This window comes from Acinonyx jubatus, chromosome A1 (genome assembly GCF_027475565.1).
Source record: "Acinonyx jubatus isolate Ajub_Pintada_27869175 chromosome A1, VMU_Ajub_asm_v1.0, whole genome shotgun sequence".
Taxonomy (NCBI): domain Eukaryota; kingdom Metazoa; phylum Chordata; class Mammalia; order Carnivora; family Felidae; genus Acinonyx; species Acinonyx jubatus.
Window position 1 is genome coordinate 139,039,805 of NC_069380.1, and position 26,039 is coordinate 139,065,843.

Below are 26,039 nucleotides of genomic sequence, written 5' to 3' on the forward strand. Positions count from 1 at the left end.
AGACTGAAAGGACACCGTAACTCAAGTCTCCTTCATTTGGGTTTCTTGCTTTCTTAAAGTAGGTTTGTCTCTACTTTTGACTCCATAGAGCAAAATTCACCAGCTTTCTTCCATTATTGTACCCTAAGGAATCTTTTTCTTTCAATTTTTTTTAACATTTATTTATTTTCGAGACAGAGAGAGACAGAGCATGAACAGGGGAGGGTCAGAGAGACGGAGACACGGAATCTGAAACAGGCTCCAGGCTCTGAGCTGTCAGCACAGAGCCCGACGCGGGGCTCGAACTCACGGACCGCGAAATCTTGACCTGAGCCGAAGTCGGCCGCTTAACCGACTGAGCCACCCAGGCGCCCCTAAGGAATCTTTTTAGATAGATTTTCCCTAATTATTTTTCACCATGGAATTTTAATACTACAGATATATTGAGTCTGTTTATGTACCATATGTAGATCTTTGCTGATACATAAAAAGATTTCTCGCCCTCTCTCCCACAAGAGCCATTTTTTGCCCCACTGGAGGTTATTTCACCTCTTTTAAGAATGCATAGCTTAGAGGTTTCTAACTCAGTGGATTTATAGTTTGTAAAAACAGTACTTTCATTGGTTGGGCCAGAATATTCTTGGCTGGGAATGAAATGGATAGTAAAGAACTCACCATGTTAACTTTCTTTAGGTAACCAAGAGTTCACTGTAGTTTGATTTATAGGGAGAAGCAGAAATTTAAAATGGAATAAAATGCTTTCTAAGTCTAAATGGGTTCCAGAATTAAGTTTCTGGACTTGAGTACATATGTCCATCAGCCCTACCTGTTGCTTTCCTAGAATATTTGAAGTATACTAGCACCATACAAGAGACTATCAGGATTTTTTATATATTCTAAAATAAATAAATGTCTTCATAAGACAAGTTCTCAAATACTGATGGATGACCTATTTGAGGACTGCATATCTACTGCATTTACCACACTCTTATGGATTAGTACAGTGAGTGGAACCTAGTGCCTTCCCACCACACGAGAGTAGCCTGGAAATGCTGTAATTTTTAATAAACTGTGCTCCTGTGGGATCTTGTTCTTCCTGCAACCTAAACCGGTAGGTGAGTTGGTGACAGTCATGGGTATTTGTGGTACTAACTCTGAAAAGGATATAAAGGTTTAATTCCAGTGCATTACTGGAAAAGGCTGAATTACATCTCACCTTTGCACACCACTAGAATAAGTAGCAGATAACCAGTAACAGAAACTTTGTTCTCGTTATGCAGGGGTTACCCTGGTCATCGATGTCAATCAGTGTTTGGAGAAAGAAAAGCCATGTGATATTTTGTCTCATTTGAAGTCTTCTGTGTCTAATACAAATGACATAATCCCTGAATGTGCTGACAGGTATTATGATGCCCTCGCGAAGGCAAAAGAGCACAAATCTAAAAGTGGTAAGCTTTCTAGTAATTTAGCACTGACTAAATATCATTTTGAATATGATGCTGTCTTGCATCAATATGTATTGTATTGACTTTAAGACAATTGCTTTCGTATGAACGTTTCTATAATATTTTTTTGTATTGGAAAAAATTTTTACATGTGTTTTTCTTTTTTTGTTTTTTGGAAAAGTCTGATTAGCTTGGTGGCTATGCATGGGTGACATCATAAACTTGAGAAAAGACAGCATTTAAGGAGAATTTGCTTTATCTAGTGCTTGCTTGTTGATCCATTTCTCCAGGGATAGCAAACTGATTTTTTTACTAATGTTTGTCTCTCTCATTTTTGAAACAAACGGTACATGATTGTGTAATATTTAATAGGAGTAAGTTTGAAAACGTGGAATAAAATGCAGTGACACTGGTCTCCAAGGGCCCAGATCAATAACCTTGGCAAATATTTATGCCTGTTCAATCCAATGGTAGACCATGATGTGTTAACTTTGTAAAGTATCGTTGAGATCATGAGTCTAATAGTCATTTTTTAGATTTAGAAACTTATATTCATGAGATTTTGGTCAGAAGGAGACTCTGCCAAACCAGAAGAGGTTAATTTTTGAGAGTCAGTGCACCATTCCTTTAGTAAATTGATACCAAGCACTTCACATCCTATCAGAGATCAAGGTATGTCCTGATTCACAGGCTGGTGTTGATTTACACATCACAGGTCATGTACTTTGCATCTTCAGGAAACTGGCCTCAGAAGTGGAATTGGAGAAAAAAAGGTTTTCTTAGTTCAACTGGAGGTCTTTCCCGTGGTACCCTATGCACTTGGTGGTTTGTCTGATGTATTTCCAACTCGGAGATTGCACCCTTGAATTCAGCAAGTTGCCCGTTAATGAAACATGCAGAAGGCTATTGGTCATTCTTTCTTACCTGGCATCTGATCTCTGTTTCCTTCACATATTTTCATCCGGAGTCACTGTAGTGTCCTCTACCTCTTCCTTTATGGGGAAAGAGTTGCACAACAGTGTTAATGCCAGGGTTCGTTTCAGTTTCAAATCCATCCTGGCCTAAGCCTAATTTATCTTCTGCTTACTCCACTTGCCTCCACTTCCCGTGTGCCATGTTCTGGTGCATACTGTCTTATATCCCCAAATTGCCAATTCAGAAACCTAGGAGTTATCTTAGATTCATAATTATTACTTGTGATCATCCTGATTTGGCTGTACAAGGTACTTCTGGTAGGCCAGCATTTCGACAGAGCTAACAGCTGTCTGCCCATTCGAAAAGAGATACACCTCTTTTCCTGGGCAGTGACAAACAGAGAACAGTTGAGGAGCATTTAAAACCAAATAACCGGGGCGCCTGGGTGGCTCAGTCGGTTAAGGGGCCGACTTCGGCTCAGGTCATGATCTCACGGTCCATGAGTTCGAGCCCCCCGTCGGGCCCTGTGCTGACAGCTCAGAGCCTGGAGCCTGTTTCCGATTCTGTGTCTCCCTCTCTCTGACCCTCCCCCGTTCATGCTCTGTCTCTCTCTGTCTCAAAAATAAATAAACATTAAAAAAAATAATAATAATTAAAAAATAAAACCAAATAACCAACCACGTTAAAGGGCCTTAAAGTTACCCCTGCTTAGTTTTTTTAATCCATTTAAATATTCTGTACAGATTTTCACTTCGAACTTTGATTTCCTGTAAACACAATTAGTCGAGTGCTCACTTGACAGAAGCTGGCTTAGATTGGTCTTGGCCAGAACATTTTTATTTTGGCTTTTGTTGTTGTTGGCTCTCTGGTCTGGGACCAGAATCATGACCATTCAACAAAATAAACATATTTCTAAAATGGGAAGGATAGCCCATGGATTCATGAGGAGGAGATATTCTTCTTGACTAATTAAGCCATGGCTGCCATAGATTTTTTTTTCCTAGTGCACCCTTCGCCACCCCCAGACATGAAGTCCTTTCCACATTTTTTTTTCTCATTTTGTGTGGTTGTGTAGAGCACGATGAGTCGAACCAGGACATTTTCCTTCTCCCTACTTAGTGACCATCGTGCTTGCATATGCCAGTTTTTAGTTAGGATAAAGTTGTCTGCAAAGATGAGTTACTTCTGCTTTGATTTAATGCAGATCATGGGCTTTCCTTAAATAATGGGTCACAGTCTGTATAGGTCACTCCTTCTCAGAGAAATTGCTGGAAGAGTTGCTAGGCAAAGAAGATTCTTGCTCACCAGTCTCCTCTGACCACTTTGGTGCCATTCACATCTGGGACATACATTCTTTGTCTACTTTTTCCTTCTTGATGGCCATTTGTGACTCTTCTCATCCTCGTGAGAAATTTGAGATCCAGAACCATGGCATTACCCGTCAGACTGTCCTCCCCATTTGGCTTAGTAGAGAGCCGCCATTGAACACATAGAATTCATTCCATTTTAGCAAGTCATTTCTAATGATTTTAACTTAGGCTGTCGGAATGCTTGCTGAAAAATTGTTCATTACATTATTTTACATATTGGAGAAAGTATAATGTTGAAGCGTTCAGTATTTCTCTCTAGAATGTAACAAGCTTCTTTCTTTAGTGTCTACTGAAGGTTCATGGCTCAAACTCACTCTGCAGGATAAATATGACTACTACTACAACATTGATTCAAAAGAGAGTTCCTGGGTCACACCTGAATCATGCTTGCCTAAAGAATCATGGCTCATGGCAAAAGAAATTGAGGTAGGAGGTTCGTGTTTAATGCATAACTATGCTCTGAAAAAATAAGTCTGATTGCCTTTCTGTTTTTGAATCATGGAAGTGCTGGAAGGAAATAACTTATTTTTTGCAGGCTGGGTATAGAGTAAAGCCGTCATGAATGCAGTTGGATGGGGCTGCATGCCTACTGACTTGTACAGTTATTTCCATATTGACATAACACCACCGAAAAGAGCAAGGGGAAGAAAGATATTGTAGCTTATTTGTAATAGTACATTATCCTAAAAATTAATCTTCACATTTACCTTGACACAAGAGCTCAGTTAGTAGTAATTTCCTGGCTGTCAGTGTTCAGTAATTTCTTTCTTTCCCCCCACAGCCTACCACAGAGATAGATATGTCCTTTAAAAAGTCAGTAATACTTTCCAGGGGGAAATACTCTTGAAAGGATGTTCACCAAGATTGCTTTGGACTCGAGACCAAAGTTGGACCCAAAAGATGTGAAAATTGCTGTTTGTTCCATGCATTGTAGTATGTTTAAAGAGAAGATACAAATAAGAATTTAGTTCCATTTTGAAAAAAAAGAACACACAAATGTAGGTCTTATAAAATTGTTCAAAGTCACCAACATCAAAGATATTTGCTAAAACTCAGAGAAAAATCTGTGGCCTCGAGGCTGATGATGCCACCAGAAATGAGTGACAAGAAGACAGTGAAGAAAATGGTTTATTAAGTAATTTCAAACATTGTCAATCATTGTTACAATACATTATCAGTGCTACCTTGCAAATAATGAAACTATGGGCAATATGTAAAAACAATATGCTAGAGTGGAAAAGATGTATCACACTATGAAGAAGCAGCATCAAAGGGTTAAAAATCAGAGCCACAAATTGTTCCTGTGGCCTCCAAAGATGCCCTAGGAGTAACTTTGTAAAATGGAGCATCATTCTGTTAGGATTATTAAAAAGTGGAAAGCTTAGGGGTGCCTGGGTGGCTCAGTCAGTTAAGCATCCGACTTCAGCTCAGGTCATGATCTCACAGTTCATGAGTTCGAGCCCCACATCGGGATCTGTGCTGACAGCTCAGAGCCTGGAGCCTGCTTCGGATTCTGTGTCTCCCTCTGTCTCTTTTTATGATTTCAGTTTTAATTTTTTTAATTAATCATCCATTGATTCTAGTCACATTGGTAAGAGGCATCAGCCATAGAAGTGAGTCCAGTCTTGGCTTGCATCTCTCAAAGAACGTAAAAAGCAAACCCAGTTCATCATCTACCTGAGACTTTTCATAGTCCCTCTCCTTTGTTCTCATTCATCTGGGTTTCGCCTGTCTGGCCAGGGGAACACCTGTCTCTCCTCGCCCACCCCCTTTCCTTCTGTCCAAAGTCTTTTATTTTCCCCCCAAGTTTATTTCGGGCTCCTCCTGGCTTGTTGCAGAGGTCTGCTCTCTGGCCTGGACTAGAAAGGGGGCCTAGGAGCCAGAAGACTTCATGGCCACTGCATTCTTTTCCTTGGCAGCCCTGGAGAGGAAGGTGGCAGTGCATATTCATACCACAGCCGTCCTTGTCCCTTGTACACTCTGGAGCTCAAGCCTCACACTTGGTCCTTGCCAGCATCATTTGTCCATCTCCACCTCCAGATCCTTAGATCACTCAGCCAGATTCTCCTAGTACCTCAGCACCAAGATCAGAGGATTTCAAAAGCACGTCATTAGAAAGAAGCTCAGCCAGTTCATCCTTTTGCTCTGGTCAAGTCTGTGCTTAAACCAGGCCAGAAAGAGCCGTCCATATCCTATTTCTCAAAGATAGAAGCTCCAGAAGCTATTCTCTTTGCTCGTTTCACCCGATGTGTGAAGTGTAACCGTAAGAAATATCTCTTGCCAGGACATTGTTGAGGAAGTCACAAGAGATTATGTTCGTGAGAAGATGTGGTCTGCTTCTGAAGATTTGCTTCTTCGCTTGGAAGCCACAAGTGCAGGACCCCTTCTTAGGAAAGAGCATGAAGCTAGGAAATCATATTTATATGGACAAGAAGAGCAGGTGGTCAAAATACAGGTATGTGAATCGCCTACTGCTAGTTCCAGCAAACTGTCATATCTCCTGAAGATGCTTTATTTGATAGTGTGACCGTCAACTACTGGAATTCTAATAAACAAATCAGAGTGCAGATTTTCTGCTTAATCGATGCCCCCAAATCTGCTTTATTATGCCCGGAGCTGGGAAGGATGTTGAATGATTTTTCAACCATGGAGACTATTAAGGGGCGCTGCGGACCTGCCAAGGTCCACCTGCCACCAACCTTGTTGGAGCCAGAGGGACCCCTCAAATCAGAATTGAAATCCTCTTTCTCTAAAAAGCTGGATCTCCTTTGTGTCATCTACTTTCTAAGCCAGGTGTTCTCTGAATTGCTTTTTCAGTGGCTGGTGGATGCTGAGTGGTCCTTGTTTGTACACACTTCTAGATAGAAAGAGCACAAGAGCTGACGAAATGGCTTTAGCATCTGCAGGCATGTCTTCTCCCTCACAGACTCCTCATTGAGTCCTGTAGGAAAAATCCTCCTTTCCGACTGTTTGGTTTTGAGTTGTTCTTCAGCTTGCGTGACTGTCTCAACTTTCTGGTCGGCAGAGAGCTTCACAAATGTAGATGTTTCTCATTTGTATTCCCCTAGCACCCTCTGAGAACCAACATGCTACCTTCCACAAGGCTGCATGTCTTTTTTTGTGTGCATTCAGAATGACACTGTTATTGACAGACAGTATTCAATGGGCTTTTGCTTTGGCCCGTAACTGTGAGATTTCCCAAATTGGAAGTTTTTAGGTTGAAGATTTCTCTTTTGTGATCATTGGTGTACTTACCTGCTTCCCTCACCTAACTATAACATCATCCAGGTCAGAAAATAAGTTTCCAAAATTTGTGTATTCTTGTGTCTTATGTACGATCGGTGCTCAAATAGTCAAATTTGTTCAGAGCTTAAGACATTAGAAGGCAGACATGATTAATTTTTAGAAGAAATGTCTCCCGCAAACCTGACTGTGAAAGATTTTTTTTCTTTGCTGAACCAGTAAGTTTTCAACTTTACTCCTTCTGTAAGCAAGTGGTAGGCAAAACACACAGGAAATGACAAAAAAGCCTAAAGATGAAATCCTCTACACTGATGCTGAGGCTCTAATTTTATACAGAATTAAGCAGTGTCAGCTGACCTGACAATTTGGACCAACCTTAAGCTCTCCAGCCTCAGGGAGTGGATCAGTATTGTATTTGGAGGACATTCTGTGGATTGCACGGGTGTAAAATCCATCTGATATGGGGACCCAGGGCCGAAGTCACAAGAGGGCTTGGGAGAAGAAGGGTAGAAACAATCATCTGGGGCCTTTTGCTTCACCTCAGCAGAGGCAGAGAGATTGAAGCAGAAGCCATAGAACTATGAAGTCACCTCACCTTGTTTTTGTTTTTTCACTCTTCTGACGGTTTTCTAACAAGGAAAGCAGAAGGTCTAGAGGCAAGCTACAGACAGACTGGAGATGAACATGTATTCAGTGGAAACTTGCTGACCCACAAAACCAAAAGATCATGAACCAAAGGGTGTTATGCTAATCTCATTTTTTGGCAATGTGGCCACTTCACCCTGAATTAGAGGAATGATCTGAAAAGTGAGGACTTCTCCTCCATAGAATGGCTCAACCTTCCTAGCTGGCTGAATCAGCCCCAGCCACAGTAGTCTTAACACATTCAGAGAGAAAGTTTCCAGGCTGAGGCCAGCCAACCCCAGCTCTAACACCCTCGCTCGGTCTCTTCCCAAGGAACTGGATAGTGGTACAGAGAATATGGTTTCGTTAGCCAGTCCTCTGTCTTGAATACTTATGGAACAATTCAGAAGGTGCCTGAGGTGTCTCCTGAGAAATGCAATGTCATTCGTAAGATTTTTCCCCTCTAGGTAGGTAAGATAACATCTCTCTCTCTGCAGAGAGAGAGAGAGAGAGAATCTCTTGAGAGCAGCGAGGGAGACATAACCATGTTATTTTTGAATGGTAAGAAGGCCCTGGTAACATTGCCTACCTTTACAAATGAGTGAGCCAGAAAACAATCTCAAACAAAAAGAAATACCTTACATTGAAAAAAAAAAAAAGGAAAATGAATGTAAGTTGGAAAATGTAAATTAAATAAACATTTAAGGGTACTCTTACTCGAGGAGGCAAAAGACTTTTTTGTGCTGAAACTGTTGTATGCTTTCAAGGAACTTAATAAGGCATGATCTTAGTGAAACAAGACAAATCATTAAAAGAAAAAGGTAACTGATACTGAAAGAGAGGAAGAAAAATAATGACATTGTCAAATGTAAATAAACTTAAAACTGCAGAACGCAGAAGAAACACTGAAAATAACTTCACCACACGGATAACTTCAGAAAAAATCTCAAAAAAGTTGAGGAAAAGAATAGATAATTTAAAATGCATGTTCTCATCTGAAAACTGGTAATACTCAATTTGTGGCTGGGTTGCGAGAGTTAAATGGGATAATTCACGTAACAGGCTTCGCACAGAATGTGGCCATAGGCGCTCAATAGTGTTAGAAATGCTGAGATGACGGAGATGATGTGTCTGAGGGCAGATGATGGAGTCAACATTGAGACTGTTGGCATGGCACAGGACGAGGTGAGAAAAACTGAACAGGAAAAAGAGTAGATAGCTATGGTATTCTTTTTTCCTTGAACTGAAGAAAACTGGAATGCCAGTTTTTAAGAAAAAGCATATTAGTGACAAACACCAAAACTTAGCCCTGGGAACTATGGTATTAGTTTTTGAACTTCGGAGAGTGCCTCAAGCATCCTGGCAGAGAAAAAGGAACAAGCTGCTCTGAAGCACCTTTCAGATTTCCAGGAGCAATAGTGGAGTCTGTAGGTGGAGAGGAAGGGCGTGACCTGTTGTGACAGTCCTTCATCACGTTATTTCCATGTAAGTGACTACTCTAGTAGATCAGTGGATTTTCTACCTTTAAGCTGAGACGGAAAAGAGAAACGTTTAGAGCCTTCTTGGCTCTCCAAGAGATCACACAGAATTTGTGCTCCAAAAGTTGGAGTTGGTAATTTGACTATTACAGCCCTGGGTGCCAATTACCAAAGAAGGCAGTCAGGTTAGCAAGCCGGATTGTCTAGAGATTGACAGTTACAAAATGTAAAATGGAGCAGTAACCCCCGAGGTCTAAATATTTTGGAAGACTACTTTGTGATAGATGCATTACATAGAAAACAAATTTATGGTAACAAAAAAACAAAGTTTTACAAAAAGATGGCTCTTTTAAATTTTCCCACAAGTTCTTCTGCCAGTCAGAGGAGATTGACACTGCAGTAAACACCTTCTATCTCTAATTGTCTGCAAAAAGCAGCTTCTGAAAGGCTTTATAGTTTAGAATTTTGTCTTCTTTTGCATTTGCAGCAATAACTCCTTTCTCCCAACCTCATACCCATAATTGCTCTTAAGAAACAGCTTCTACTTAGAAGAGCCTGCAATCTCATAGCCTGGCATAGGATTTCTCTTATTAGCACAGACTGGGAAAAGCCGGTTCTGATGAAACTAAAACTTACAAACTGGAAAAGAATGTGTCATTTTGGCAAATAAGAGGCATATAGGATTCTGCTTCTACAGATAAAAAATTCTATACCCAACAAAGTTTTCCTTGGTTTGGGAAGGTAACAGTACAATATTCATAAGTATAGAAGGATTCCAGAAAAATCTATATAATCGATAGAGAGGTGGAATACACAACGAGGGATGCCTGGGTGCCTTAGTCCATTGAGCTTCTGAGTCTTGATTTCAGCTCATGTCATGATGTCAAGGTTCATGGGATCAAGCCCTGCCTCAGGCTCTGCACTGACAGTGCGGAGCCTGTTTGGAATTCTCTCTCTTCCTCCCTCTCTGACCCTTCCCACTGCTCACACATGCAGGCACATTCTCTTCTCTCAAAGTAAATAATCATTTTTTTAAAATACAAAATGAAATCTCAAGGAAAATTCTGTGGTTGAGCATTGAATCCTTAGTACATTAAACAATAGTACAGAATGTGGGGTGCCTGGGTGGCTCAGTCGGTTGAGCGCCCAACTTTCAGCTCAGGTCATGATCTCACAGTTCGTGGGGTTCAGGCCCCATGTTGGGCTGTGTGCTGACAGCTCAGAGCCTGGAGCCTGCTTTGGATTCTGTGATTCCCTCTCTCTCTGACCGTCCCCTGCTCACACTCTGTCTCTCTCTCTGTCTCTCTCAAAAATAAATAAACATTCAAAAAAATTTTTTAAATAGTACAGAACAGACAAGTGGGTTCATTTTACAGATGCAAGAATTCTTCAATATTACATCATCTGTGACTGTGATAGGTTATCCACAATGTTTGTGAATCTGAGTTAATAAGATTAATACTGTTTCTGGAGTTTAGATAATTTCAAAAAAGCAGAAGGAAGAACTTGAGCTAATCCCGTATTTTGTTTGCTTTTCAGTTTGGATCAAGGAATGGGATTTATAACATATATTTGTAGATTCACACTTCTGTTACCCACAGAAACATAGGAACCACCATTGAGACTCATCACAACAAATGTGTTACTAGTTAACTTGCCATGGAATCCAGTAACCCATGATTAGGGTCCACTTCTCCTAGTCCCTATAGCACAATCAGGCCACTTTTGCAAGCAGGTGTTGATGACATCAAAATCAGTTTTTCTCATCATTTCAGAAATGCCACACTCACAGATCCCATGGGCATTTTCTAAATGGACCTTCAATTAGAAATCCTTTATTTTGAGACACCTGGGTGGCTCAGTTGGTTGAGCATCCAACTCTTGATTTTGGCTCAAGTCATGATCCCAGGATCTTGGGATCCAGCCCCTTGTTAGGCTCCACACTGAGCATGGAGCCTGCTTAAGATATTCTCTCTCTCTCTCTCCCTCCCTCTCTCTCTCCCTCCCTCCCTCTCTCTCTCCCTCCCTCCCTCCCCCTCCCCCCTCCCTCTCTCCCTCCCTCCCTCCCCCCTCCCCTCCCCCTCCCTCCCCCTTCCCTCCCTCTACTCCTTTCCCCTGCTTATGCTCTATCTCAAAAAAAAATTTTTTTTTAAATCGTTTATCTTTGTTTAGATCTTTGTTACTTAAAGTGTAGAGTGTATACCAGCATTGTCATTGCCTGGAAGTCCCACCCAGACCCACTAAATTCAAATCTCCATTTTGAAATGATCCTCTGATGATTTTGTATACATATTAAAGTTTGAGAAGCTCTGTGAGGGAGCTCTGTGAGGCTCAGTCAGTAAAGTGCCCAACTCTTGATTTTGGCTCAGGTCATGATGTCACATTTCATGAATTCGAGCTCTGTGCTGTCAGCTTGAGCTTCTCTCTCTCCCTCTCTCTCTGCCCCTCCCCCGACTCGTGTGCTCACTGTCTCTCAAAATAGATAAACTTTAAAAAATGAGGGACGCCTGGGTGGCTCAGTCAGTTGAGCCTCTGACTTTGACTCAGGTCATGAGCTTGAGCCCAGCATGGGGCTCTGTGCTGACAGCTTAGAGCCTGGAGCCTGTTTCAGATTCTGTGTCTCCCTCTCTCTCTGCCCCTCCCTCACTCAGATTCTGTCTCTCTCAAAAATAAATAAATGTTAAAAAAATATATTTTTAAATTAAAAATGAGAAACACTGTGAAACTCACTCCACTTTTAAACCCTCAATAATGCATCTTCCTGTATAATTCTTAATCATCTCATAGCTTAAAGGAGAAAAACGTGTGCTCATTTCAGTAGCTAGTGCAAAGGCAGCTGATAAAGTTCCAAACCCATTCCTAACATTGCTATAATAATTGTGTTGAAGTTTTAGCTTATTTAAGGAGATTGGCATCTTTGCAATGATGACTTTTCCAGTTCAGTTATCAGTATATCTCCCCATTTATTAATTTTTCCCACCATATAGCACAAAATTTACTCCTTCCTCTTTAGTTTACTGCATTGGTTAGTTTTGGCTATTATGAATGTCATCTTTTTATCTATTGTTATTTTTGACATATGGAAAATGTATCAAGTTTAGATATACATTTTATAGCTAATTACTTGGAAGAACTCAGTTTTTTTTATTTATTTAATGTTTGTTTATTTTTGAGAGAGAGAGAAAGACAGTGTGAGCAAGGGCGGGGGAGGGACAGAGAGAGAGGGAGACACAGAGCTCAAAGCAGACTCCAGGCTCCGCGCTGTCAGCACAGAGCCTGATGCAGGGCTTGAGCTCCCGAAAAGTGTGATCATGACCTGAGCTGAAGTCAGACTCTTACCGACTGAGCCACCCAGGAATCCCAGAACTCAGTTTTAATAGTTGTTCAGGTGACCCTCTTGACTAATAACTACTTTTTACATTTCTCTTTTTTTTTTTAATTTTTTTTTAATGTTTTTATTTATTTTTGCAACAGAGAGAGACAGAACATGAGCAGGGGAGGGCCAGAGAGAGAGGGAGACACAGAATCGGAAGCAGGCTCCAGGCTCTGAGCTGTCAGTACAGAGCCCGATGCGGGGCTCGAACCCACAGACTGTGAGATCATGGCCTGAGCCGAAGTCGGACGCTTAACCGACGAGCCACCCAGGCGCCCCAGTTTCTCATTTTTTAAATCTTGTAATCTGTCAAGGAATAAATTCATATGACCCTAATAGTATAGGAAACTCTAAAACACTGAGGACTTAAAAACTATGTGGACTTAAATCCCACCTCTGGGAATATGGAACACAGCTACTCTTCCCTATTCCTTCCTCTAAGTGCAACTAAAAGCCCCAGACATTATATGTAAACAGACACAACACTGTGGAAGATGGAGAGAGAAAAGCCAGACTGGCTAGGGAACCTTGAGATCCAAAGAAGGACATGGAGGCGAGTTTCATGGTTTTCTTTGAGCTTAAATATCTCAGTCTTGGTGCAGCAGAGTCTGGCAGCATGGAAATGCTATGGGTGCAGGCCAAAATAAAAAAAAACTCCAGCAAAAACCTGCTGTCTGTGGCCAAAGGATCAGAAAAGGTGCAGCCCACAAAGACAAAACTTTGAGACAGTAACCACTCTCCTCCGGCCACACACCACGGAAAAAAATCTTGACCCCCACACCACTCATGCCCCAAAGTGGAGAGCCTGGCCCTCCACCCTGGGTAGAATCTAACCAAGTATCCAGATTACTGCAGAGGCCACTTCCGTGGCCAGAAGCAATAATGTGGCCACCCTCCCTTTCCTTGCTGGGAGATGTCAAAGGAGGCATGGTAGAGTCAGGACTTGGATCACAACGTGGTGGTAATGAGGCCACCTGCCCCAAAGCCTTCTGCCATCAGTGGGCAGCACATGGGAAATAGTACCAGGCACCACTACTCTCCCAGGCAGAGTGGTACCAGCACCACCGTAGGTGGATAGTTAGAGCTCCCACCTCCCATTCAGCGTAATAAGCAGCCCCCACCTCAGGTGTCAGTAGAGGCCAGGTGGAGAACTTGAACTTCCACCCTTACTTGCCAGTAATGAGGCAGCACCATGGCCCTTCCCTTGCCAAAGCAATGTCAGGGAAACAGATTAAATGAGTCCAGAATCTCATCATGTAATATCCAGATTTTCCAAATTTTGGTCAACATTTTAAGAAACAAGCAAGCTATAAATTTTAAAAGATAATCAATAGATGCCAATACAGATGACAAAGATGTATAATCATCTGACAAAGATTTTAAAAGCCAAACAAATTGTAAAACTAAAAACTAGAACAACTTTTAAAAAACTCAATGGATAGACTCAGCAGCAAAATGGAGGGAACACTGGAGTGAATCAGTGAACTAGAGAATACAATCATAGAAATTACCAGATCTAAACAACAGAGAGGAAAGATTGAAAAAACAGTGAACAGAGCCTCAAGGCATCTGTAGGCCCATAACAAAAAGAGTTCACGTTTGTGCCATCAGAGTTTCAGAGAAAAGAAAGGGGAAGTAGTGAAAAGGCCCTGGTAGAAATAATGTCTGAGAAGTTGCTGTCTGTGGTCAGAGATGTGGAACCACAGAGGCATGAAGCTGAGTCAACCCCAAAGAGGATAGACTCGAGGAAATGCCCAGCGCAGAATTCATGATCCCCCCCCCAAGATATTCTTTAGGAATGAAGGGGCAATCGAGGCATTCTTAGATGAAAGAAAGTTAAGAGAACTTGTCACGAGCATACCTGCCCTAAAAGAATAGCCTAGAAAGTTCTCTAAACAAAAAAGGAAACGATAGAACTGTGGGGAAACCAGGAAGGAGGGGAGAACAACTGAATGAGTACAAATGCGGGTTCAATACATTTTCTTTTTGCTCTTGAATTTCCGTAATTAGGTTCACAGTTGAAGTAAAAGTTAAAACACTGATGTGGTTCCAAATATGTGTGTGGACAAAATACAATCGTATTATAAAAGGGGGTTGGCGGTAAAGGTATATGTAGGAAGTTGTGGTTTCTGCACTTTGCTGGAGATCAGATTATCTGTAAAAATGAAGCAACAGCTCTTATCAGTTTGGACATTATCCGTCTTTTAAATTTTTATCAGTTCATGGAGACCCAGTTTTGTCTATCAGACGTTCTTGGGAGGGGCACCCGACAGCACCTATCAATTTTAAATACCAACTTTTGAGCCAATAATACCCGACCTTGATGGAAGCATCCATACAAAATACATAATAATGTGTGTAGACGGTTGTTTACAACGGTATAGTATATAGACACCACGACGTTTTGCCTTTTTTCAGAAAATACGTAACAAAAAGTTAATAAATCTTTTGGAGAGTAGCTAGGCCAAAGTAGGGGTGGGTACATAGGCACATTTTACTTGACAGCTTTTCTCTGTTTTTGCTGTATATCCTTTTATTTTTTTTAAGTTTATTTATTTTGAGAGACAGAAAATGTACTCACAAGCGGGGGAGGGGCAGAGAGAAAAGGAGGGAGAGAGTCCCAAGCAGGCTCCATGCTGTCAGCACAGAGCCCAAAACAGGGCTCATTCCCACAAACTACGAGATCTTGTCTGAGCCGAGATCAAGAGTCAGACATTTGACCGACTGAGCCACCCAGGAGCCCCTACTGTATATCCTAATACATCAACTTCTAGGCATTGAGTACAGATGCTTGGCATAAAAATTTATATCATTATTTTATGTTTTCCTTTTTTTTGTTAACAGGTCGCATCATAGTATAGGCAGCAAACTACAAATTGCTTTTTTTCTTCGCATTGTATCTTGGAGATCTTCCTACTCCTCAAGATACAGAACATCCCTGTAGCCAATGTATGGGACTCATTCTTCTTAACTGCCATGTAACATCCCTCACTATGACTGCAATTGCACTTGATCTGTATCCCCATGTGTAAACATTCTGCTCTATACGTGTTTGGTATTATAAACAATGCTGCCATAAAAATCCTTCTTCCACACAGGTGCTTTCCGTAATTTGATACTGCTAAATTCCCTCAAAAAGACTATACCCATTTGTTCTTTTCCTGAACCTTAGTCCCCTGTCTTTGCGTTTTCATTCACTGCTTGACAGGTGGATAAGGTGGCAACTTTCCCAAAATTATTCTGGCTGCTGCCCCGGGCTCCCTCAAGCTTAGAGCCATCCCACATTTTTTGTAGATGTTCTTACATTTTTGTAGAAGTTTGTTCTGTGGTTCTCTCTTTAATCCAATTCCAGCTGTCGGCTCTCTTGCAGGGTCCCTCAGAGTCGTTGATCCATATGCTTTCTTGTTTCTAGTACTATCATGAATTGCTTTAAAAGCCTATTGGTGAGATTTGGGGGAAAGTGGGTGACGGATACATGAAACTCAATGTATCATTTTTGGAATTACCTGAGAGTCTCTATTGCAAAATTGAAAGTATTTTTTAAAAGCAATTTGTCATTTCTAGAGATTTGAATTGAGACCAGATATCTGGAGCAAGGGCTCAGTTGATCTCCCCCACCCCCCATACTGACTGGCTTATTTTAAATCATCACAGAACATTTTTTTTTTAATGATAAAAATTCCGTGTACCTTTTTTTAAAAGAAAAAATGAGGTAGATTGATACAGATAGGCATGAAATTTATAAAAATAATTTGATTTTTTGTGTTTATCCCCTTTAATAAGGAAACTTTATTTCATTTCTAATTTGAAAACAAAACCAGAGAATTAAAGTGAGTTACTTAGTTAGGTTTCAATAAAAAGATTCTCAAAACTGAATTAGAATAGGGGTGTCTGGGTGGCTCAGCCAGTCAAGCATCCGACTTCGCTTGGGTCATCATGGTTTACAAGTTCAAGCACTTCACAGGGCTCTGTCCTGTCCACAGGGAGCCTGCTTCAGATCCTCTGTCCCCCTCTCTCTGCCCCTCCCTAACTTGTACACGCACACAGGTGCTCTCTCTCTTTTTCTCAAAAATAAATAAAAACATTTTTTTTTAAGTCTGTTTCTAAAAAAAATTGATTGGGATAAACTTCAACAATTTGGTATTTAATAATTCTAAAGATAACAGTTTGTTTCCAGTTTTTGTAAATGTTTCCTATAAAAGTTCCCTTTGATGGTGATAAGCTAGTAAAGCTTTGATGATGAAGTATCACTAAACTTTATGTAAAAATAGATAAGATAATAAATGATCAATCATAGCACTTCTATTTTAGGGATCCAGAGTTACAAATGAGTCAAGTATTTTTCTTCCTTTTTGGTCTGGGCCATGGTAGGTCATTTGTTGTAGTAAAGGTACTTATGTAAGTCATTATTTTGAAACATCTTATGTTATAACCAAATGATACCAGTACTCAGTTAACCTGTTTGTATGTTTCAGGGCAATTGCATTTAATTACTTCTTGCCACCCAGAGCTTTGGTAAAATTAAGCTTTCACATGGGAAAATGGGCTTCTACCTGGTAACTGTGCTTTCTGGAGTTCGGGACAAGCTTCTGCTGTGAGCTGGTGCATTCTGCTCAGTGTAACGTCCACCCCTAGTGATGGCGTTCACATGAGATTTCGAAGGGAGGGTCCCTGACAGTGTTCCAACTCACTGTCTACTGAGATGTACTCTCTTCTTGCGCTTTCTAGAATCAACTGTGAGAAACTGTTGCACACTAATAATTCTCTAACGTGCTGTTTTCCACAGGCTTTTTGGAAGGGACATAAGCAGCGGGAAGCATATATGCGCAGACGGCAAACATTCATTGATAATACTGAAAATATTGTGAAGGTAAACATGCCTTCCTACCTTATTAAGTGCGTGGCTTGAACCTTGCTTTTCATTGCAGTTCTGCTTCTGGAAGACAGAGTATGGAAAGAGTACATGGGAGGCTTAAAGTCAGAATTGAGTCCTGGGTTTGAGTCCCACATCCATTACTCACTTAGCTGATCATCTTCAAACAATTCTGTTAAAACACTGTAACTGGCTCAGGTTCTTTATGTGGTTATGAGAAGAATAACCAGTAAATGCTCTTTCTCTGAGAAGTCCAAATTGATTATTTAAGCTCTGGGGGAAACCAGCTATATTTTGCATCCTTCTTATCATATGCACTAATAATATTAACAAGGCTCAAACTTAACAGTCGAAGCCTTAGTTATTAGGCAAATGCAAAACCAGTGAAAAGAAGAAATAGAACTAATTACGACCTGGATATGCAGGGTGAGTGAATATAACCCAGCTTTCTACCCAAGCTGATGGCTCTCAGTTTCAAGAAAGAAAAGGCACTGGGGTGCCCACTCCCCAGTGCTGAAAACCAAAGGATTGGCAGAACTGAACCTGCAGACAACATGGAAATCCAGATGAGATTCAGAATAGCAAGGCTAGAGAGAGATAGAAGTCACATGAGGTTAATTAAAAGACCTTTTAAACTGAGAAGACAGAATGACATCATCCAGATCCATTGTGCTTCTCAGTGCTGTGCTGTGCTTGCTATGGAATACATGGCTGTTCTCTGGGAGAGCTATAGGTCCCAGTCGGTCCCTCATGAGAACTCTAGACCTGTTACCCATAAACAGCTAAAGGATACTGGATGCATTTAAGGGAATGAAACCCTGGACTTTATTTTTGGTTCCCTGTCCCATTGCAACTCTCAGCAAAATGCCTTGAGCTCTTGGTTTTTATTTACTGAGATTAAAGCACAGTGATACAAAGCTAAATTATCTTCCTCATCATAAGGTATAAAATACTTTGAACCCCTAGGAGAAAAAGCAATGAAAGAAGTAGGAGGTTAAGATTAGGCTTTGCTGGGGCGCCTGGGTGGCTCAGTTGGTTAAGCCTCCAACTTCAGCTCACGTCATGATCTCACAGTTCGTGGGTTCTTGCCCTGGTTCGAGCTCTGTGCTGACAACTCAGAGGCTAGAATCTGTTTCGGATTCTGTGTCTCCCTCTCTCTCTGCCCCTCCCGTGCTCCTGCTCTGTCTCTGTCTCAAAAATAAACATTAAAAAAAAATTTAAAAAAAAAAGATCAGGCTTTGCTCAGCCTTGAGCATCCGACTTTAGCTCGGGGTCATAATCTTGCTGTTCATGAGTTCAAGCTCTGCATCGGGCTCTGTGCTGACATCTCAGAGCCTGGAGCCTGATTCATATTCTGTGTCTCCATCTCTCTCTGCCTCTCCCCTGCTCACACTTTCTCTCTCTCTGTCTCTCTGTCTCTTTCAAAAATAAACATTAAAAAAAAAAAAGATTAGGCTTTGAGTATTATTTGGTGGGCTTCTAAATTTACCAGAATATCAGTATTATCCTTAGGCTGCATGAAAAGACATTAAAGGTGTTTTTAGTAATTGCCTCAATGTCTCTAACTCATTTTTAGATCCAGTCCTGGTTCCGGATGGTGACAGCACGAAGGAATTACCTTTCACGACTACAGTATTTCAGAGATCATGTAAGACACACAAGAGTGGATTTTCATCCTTAGAATGAATTAAACGAATGTTTGGTTGAATGTTAGCATTGAATGAGTTTTATTAAGTGGTGGAAATGTTTTTTAGAAGAGAAGCCAAGTGGAAGGCTGTTGGTATATTGTATATGCTGTTTGCACAGTGTTCCTGTCTAGTCATTGTATTAAATAGAATATTTTGTCCAGAAAGAGAAAATGAAATGTTTTCTTAAATATTTTTCATCCACTTGCTCCCTTTTGTCTTAACACACACACCAAACCTTTTAATTTGGTTAAGTGATACTTTCATGTCTCCCCAGCTGCCTGTGGCTCAAGTTTTAAAACCTCAGTTGTGACTTAGATGGATAGTTGCAAGCCATACATCAGTAACCTAACATACTTTTTAACAGCAATTCCAGAGCTAAAGGGTGGAAATGAACAGTAGGAGAAAACAATAGGTCTTAGAACTCAATATGGTAATATTTGGAAGCTTTTTTTTCTTCTTTGAATTAAGAATTCATGTTCAGAGTGAGACTTCACTAGTGAAGACTGAATAGGAAATGTGTGAGAAGAAACGGCTGTGGGCTAGTAATGCTAAAGAGAGAAGATTCCAGACAAGTATTTTCAAACACTGCTTATAAAGTTTTTATAACTGGTAACCAGTGAAGAAGCCCACAGGAGGAATTTTTTCAGGATCTTGAAAGAATGGATATGTGAACATAGATTAGATCATCTAAATTTGGGGCTAAAATTATTTTCCCCTTTAGATCTCTTTATAAACAGTCCTATACAACCTTGTTGATACTTTTAGCTAACATATCTGACCCTTTCTTCAAAGAAAATGCAAAAAATAAATAGTGAACACACCACATCTAAATGCTGTCTATTCTAAATAGTGTCTCTTCTTAAATACTGTCACTTCTGGGTTGATTGGTTGGTTTGTTTAATACTGTCAGTTCTTGACTAGTTCTGAATTCGACAATCGTGGAGTAGATGGGCCTCCAGAAGATCATGACTGATCTCATTCTTTTGCAGAAAAATGAAATTGTGAAAATACAGTCACTAGTGAGAGCGAACAAGGCCAGAGATGATTACAAAACACTGGGTAAGTTGGGAGCATAAATCTTCCTCCACTAAGGATAGAGTTACGTCTGGATAAACTCATCATGAGTTGACAATATCCTAAGCCAAAAGGACATTGAACACACCTACCCTACAGAACATCACAGCTTATCCTGGCCTGCCTTAAATTTGCTCTTAGGGGCGTCTCAGTGGCTCAGTTGGTTAAGCACATCCAACTTAGGCTCGGGTCATGATCTCACGGTTTGTGAGTTCGAGCCCGGGGTCAGCCTCTGTGCTAACAGCTCAAAACCTGGAGCCTGCTTCAGATTCTGTGTGTCTCTCTCTCCCCGCCCAGCCCCGCTTGCAAATAGAGTGGTTTTGTGGTAACTGAAATGCAAATTTTCATTTCTTTCTCAATTCATTCAGCATCTTTATAAGACTAAGGCATTTTTAATCTGAAAAAAAAAAAAGTCATTTTTATTAGTCTCTCATTATCCATTTTCACCCATTCCCCCCGGAGAGGCATTGACTACACTCAGGCTTAGAGGTTGCTGCAGCTGTGATATGGCCTGTAAGTGCTGATTAAGAAGGTAGGTGATTACCTGCAATTAAAATACCCCAAAGTGATTGCCAGCATGAAGATGTCACAAGCCTACTCTTGACCGACGAAATCTTAAATTTGAGCCATAATAATAAGTAAAGCTGTAATATTCATTTCTAACAAGTTTATTAGCACATACAGAGATAGAAGGTCATTAGGAGCAAGAAGAGAGAACTTGAGACCAAATGAGATGGCTCACGTTCTCCCAACTTAGCTACATACATGAGCTCTGGAGCATCTCTCAGGCTTTTTCTGATACAGCTATGTCACTAGCAACACCTTTGTTAGAAATAGTAGAACATAGGGGCGCCTGGGTGGCTCAGTTGGTTAAGCGGCCAACTTCGGCTCAGGTCACGATCTCGCAGTCCATGAGTTCGAGCCCCACGTCGGGCTCTGTGCTGACAGCTCAGGGCCTGGAGCCTGTTTTGGATTCTGTGTCTCCCTCTCTCTGACCCTCCCCCATTCATGCTCTGTCTCTCTCTGTCTCAAAAATAAATAAACGTTAAAAAAAAAATTAAAAAAAAAAAAAGAAATAGTAGAACATAAATTCCCATGGGCATCAGGAAGAGAAGGGGGTTCCAGGATCCAAGGTAATTTCTCCAGTTTTAAAGCCCATCAGAAGCGGCAAAATGCTGATAGTGATGGTGTCTAGATTTAGTTCATGTGAGGTTCATGCTCTTAGTTATTTGTGTTGCTGGTTTACCTCTTTTTTTTTTCCTTCCCTTGAATGTGAAAACACCCCAGAACCAAGCTGGCAGTTAAAGGAAAATTGATTAGGGCCCCAGTGTAAAGGAGAGGGTGGTGACAGAGTGGCCATACCTGGGCTGATTTGAAGTCATCTTCGTGTTGTTGCTTGTACTCCCTTATCATTAAAAGTCCAGATAGTTTATTCATACAGTTTGCCCAAGTAGATTTCACTAAATGCCTTAACAAATACATTTTTTGTAAAGTTAGAGTGCTAGGGATTTAATTATAATTCATGTTCAAAGCACTGAGGAGAAACACTTTTAAACTTCAGACACACCTCTGAACAGTTGAGGCTGGTCTTCCAGGTTCTGGGTGCCTACTCTTGGTCCACGCTCAAAAGACAAGGACCAGATTTCAATTTCTAACATAGAACATGTGTTCCGCTTGTCACTCCATGGGCTCCTGAGTGGCCTTACAGGTCTCCCCTCATTGACTGTTTCTAATTCACCTTTCACCTAGTTCCTGCTTCTTCCCCCATGGTCTTCTGGGCTGAGAGGAAACTTTCCGTTTCCTGTTGCAAAAACAGAAATCCCTTATCTGGCTCAGCCCCCAGCTCTCAGAGATAACTTAGTTAACATTCTTTCTCACGTTTCTCATCAATAAGGCACGGATAGATAGAACTTTCTTCTCGGTGGAGAATCCTGGAAGCAGGATGCAAGAAGGCTGATAAATGAGAATTAGATAACTAGAAAATAGTGAGGCCAGATGACATCAGTGGTGTGCACTCATTTATATGATCAGTTTCCTTGTCCAGATTTAACCTGGGAAGAATAAGTCCTTCCAGAGACCCAAGTGCTTCCGCTGCTGTGTTTTTCTACTACTGCTGTATTGAGATACCTGATTTCTCTACGACCGATGGTAATTCCAAACATGCCTAATTAAAACATGCTTGTTCCTTTCCCCGCAGTTGGCTCCGAAAACCCACCACTAACAGTGATCCGAAAATTTGTACACCTGTTGGACCAAAGTAACTTAGATTTCCAGGAGGAGCTGGAGGTAGCACGATTAAGGGAAGAAGTCGTGACCAAGATCAGAGGTAATCAACAGCTGGAGAAAGACCTAAACCTGATGGACCTCAAGATTGGGCTCTTGGTGAAGAACAGGATCACGCTGGAGGTCAGTGTGATCTGTGGGGCTGCTGGCTCTCAGAAGAGAGAAGCGGCACGTACGTTTGCCCACAACACCTTTGTCCAGCTAAACTCATTCGGAATCCAGGATGTGTGGTCCAACTTCCTGGACCATTTTTCTCATGGTTCTCAGACCTGCAACATTGTATGCCCCACCCCTAGATAAGATCTTTTGTAAGGCTTCTTTACCATTCTGAAATGAAATGATGTGAAATGAAGCCTGGTTACGTATGTCCCTCCACAATAAGACTTTACACGAGTATAGAAAAGTAATGTATAGTAAAAACATGGATTTCGGCCTGAAAAAACATGGGCCAAATGCAACTAGAAGATGTGCTCAAGTTGCCTGAGGCTTGGATCTCTTCCCAGAATAACCACAGATTGAACAGTCTACCAATAGCTGCAGATGAGACTCTGGATACCAGTGAGAGGTGGAACTGCGGTGATTTCATCTCCCAAAATGGAAAACGTCTCTTGGCAAAGTTCACAAGAAGCAAGGAGTTCTCCCCCACAGAATTGCAGTCCTAGAAAATCCAATATATATTAAACCTGGGGGGAGGTATTTTGCTTTCACCTAAAGCAATTAGATTTGAGACTCAAATAATTACAGAATTTTGACCTACATGAATGAGCAGCAGGACACCGAAAAATCCAGCCATGCAAAATAGGGACAGTTATTTACACACGACTGTCATACAAATCGCAGGACAGTAGTGCTCCCTGCCCCCACCCAGTAGAAGCCAGCAGTCCCTTAGAGAAGTTAGGGTGTTAAAAAAAAAAAAAAAACCTTTGCACATTTCCAAAACGGTCCCTACGGAGTGGGGTGGCCCCCAAAATAGCCTCTAAGTAAGTAATGCTACAGTTTTGTATCTTTATGAAACTTGTTAATGTCAGAGCTCCCTCAAGCTATGTGAAAAGTTTCATTTTTACCCAAGAAATGGAAATTTGTAGGGTAAGATCTCTTACCATGTCACTGTCCCAGTGCCACATCAGTTTTCAGAAAATGTATAGGTCAAGAGGGGCATAGGGAGCTGACCTTCTGGAAACACTGAGAAAGCTACCATGCGTCAAACATAGAGTGCTCACTGCCACTGACTTGAATCTATGGTTCTGGAAAACTGGGAGATGAGCAGCTCAGAAGGCCAGCAGATAAAAGGACATGAACACCCCACTCTTGTCTCCAGCCCTCACAGAGAAATAGTGAAATAGTGCACAAAAAATAAGGAAAATAGAGCATTTACAAAACAGGAAATGATACTCTTTTCTAAATATTAAAAAAAGTATAGTATAAATGTTCTGTATTAGGTCTGTTTTCATTATTTTATCCGGAAGAACCGTAGTCCTCTCCTTTTTAAAAATAATGTGTTTGTGTTTGACAAACATGAGAATTTTTCAAGTGTAATATATTCCAGAAGGTCCTTCAGAAAACGCCTTTTATAGCCTTAAACTACTGTTTTACCCAATTCCCATAAAGTTGTAAACAGGAAATGCCTTGCCTTTTAAAGTAAAGGCTAGTTGCAAAATAGTAAATGGTAGAAATAACATGTAGCTTGTTATTCATGTGGATAATGAAACCATGGCAAATTTTCAGGTTTTTTAAATGTTTAAGATTGTTCTTTTAGGTAATCCTAATTGATAGCTTTGTGAAACAGCTATTTTTTCAATTTACCTTTTCAAATGCCAAATATTGATCACTTACTGGAAATTAAAACTAAGGATTATTAAATATATGGTCTTTAGTCTTACAGTAGCATTTTTAGTTTGATGCTAAGAATAGTACTGTTGAAGCTTTATTTATAATAGTGAAAAAGTGTGAAATAACCCAAACACAAAAACAATAGAGAACAGCAGTAGGTTATATAGCCACGAAAAATAATTTTTCCAAGGGAGGGGCCTAATTCAAGGGCAGGGGGAAGAGTGTGCAGTGTAATAGAGAAGACCGTAGTACTTAAAGCAGTACAATTTCATTTGTTGTGGAAAATATATATACATACTTAAAGCTAGGGAAAAAATGATTTTTCTTTGGGTGGGTGGTAAAATTTAACTTCTTGATCCTTTTTTATTTTTAAACAGCATATTTTTAGTGAGGAAAAAATACTTTTTGTGATGTTTATTTTCTTTTTTTTAATGATAAACACAATATTATTTTTCTTAATATTTTTTACATTTATTTATTTTATTTTTTTAATTTTTGTTTCAATATATGAAATTTATTGTCAAATTGGTTTCCATACAACACCCAGCGCTCATCCCAACAGGTGCCTTCCTCAATACCCATCACCCACCCTCCCCTCCCTCCCACCCCCCATCAACCCTCAGTTTGTTCTCAGTTTTTCACAGTCTCCTATGCTTTGGCTCTCTCCCACTCTAACCTCTTTTTTTTTTCCTTCCCCTCCCCCATGGGTTTCTGTTAAGTTTCTCAGGATCCACATAAGAGTGAACACATATGGTATCTGTCTTTCTCTGTATGGCTTATTTCACTTAGCAGAACACTGTCCAGTTCCATCCACGTTGCTACAAAGGGCCATATTTCATTCTTTCTCATTGCCACGTAGTACTCCATTGTGTATATAAACCACAATTTCTTTATCCATTCATCAGTTGATGGACATTCAGGCTCTTTCCATAATTTGGCTATTGTTGAGAGTGCTGCTATAAACATTGGGGTACAAGTGCCCTTATGCATCAGTACTCCTGTGATGTTTATTTTCAAGAGAGAGGGAGACATAGAATCTGAAGCAGGCCCCAGGCTGTGAGCTGTCAGCACAAAGCCCGACATGGGGCTCGAACACACGAACTGTGAGATCGTGACCTGAGCCGAAGTCAGATGCTTAACCGACTGAGCCACTCAGATGCCCCAGGGAAAAATATTTTTAAAGGAAGTAGCTTAGTTTGTGAAGAATAATTCCAGCTCTCCAAAGTAACCATGTGTCTTAAAATTCTTCTAAAATTGGCATTCCTTGGGGGCACCTGGGTGACTCAGTTGGTTAAGCGCCAAACTCTTGATTTGGGCTCAGGTCATAATCCCAGGGTTTGTGTGATTGAGCCCCACATCAACTCCACGCTGAGTATAGAGCCTCCTGTAAGATTCTCTCCCTCCCTCTCCCTCTGCTCTCCCCTGCTTGCATGTGTTCATTCTCTCTCTCTCTCGCTCTCTAAAAATTTAAAAAAAAAAAATTTTTTTTATTTAAATCGGCGTTCCTTACTGGGCTGGCTTAGTCAAGAGAGGGTGCAACTCTTCATCTTGAGGTCATGAATTCAAGCCCTAAGTTGGGCATAGAGCTTAATAAAAAATAAATAGGGGTGCCGAGGTGGCTCAGTTGCTTGAGTTTCGGACTCTTGATTTTGGCTCAAGTCATGATCCCAGGGTCAGGGGATGGAGCCATGCTGAGAGTGGGGCCCGCTTAAGATTCTCTCTCTCTCGGGCACCACTGGGTGACTCAGTCATTAAATATCTGACTTCGGCTCAGGTCATGATCTCACAGTTCATGAGTTCAAGTCCCACATCGGGTGAGCTTGAGCCCTGCTCCATGTGACCTGGAGCCTGCTTTGGGTGAGCC

General features: G+C 40.9%; 1 protein-coding gene across 3 annotated transcripts in view; it reads left to right on the plus strand.

Annotated features, from left to right (window-relative positions):
* Nucleotides 1–26,039, plus strand: part of IQGAP2 (IQ motif containing GTPase activating protein 2) — a 292,655-nt gene that overhangs the window by 221,611 nt on the left and 45,005 nt on the right. For 2 of the 3 annotated variants that reach the window (XM_027039709.2, XM_015072106.3), the window contains 6 exons: nucleotides 1,260–1,427; nucleotides 3,993–4,135; nucleotides 17,214–17,297; nucleotides 18,877–18,948; nucleotides 19,978–20,047; nucleotides 22,260–22,468. In XM_027039709.2, the coding sequence (XP_026895510.2) occupies nucleotides 1,260–1,427; nucleotides 3,993–4,135; nucleotides 17,214–17,297; nucleotides 18,877–18,948; nucleotides 19,978–20,047; nucleotides 22,260–22,468 (746 nt within the window). Of the gene's footprint in view, nucleotides 1–1,259; nucleotides 1,428–3,992; nucleotides 4,136–5,993; nucleotides 6,165–17,213; nucleotides 17,298–18,876; nucleotides 18,949–19,977; nucleotides 20,048–22,259; nucleotides 22,469–26,039 lie in introns of all 3 variants that reach the window. The other variant, XM_027039688.2, reaches the window with a different exon arrangement.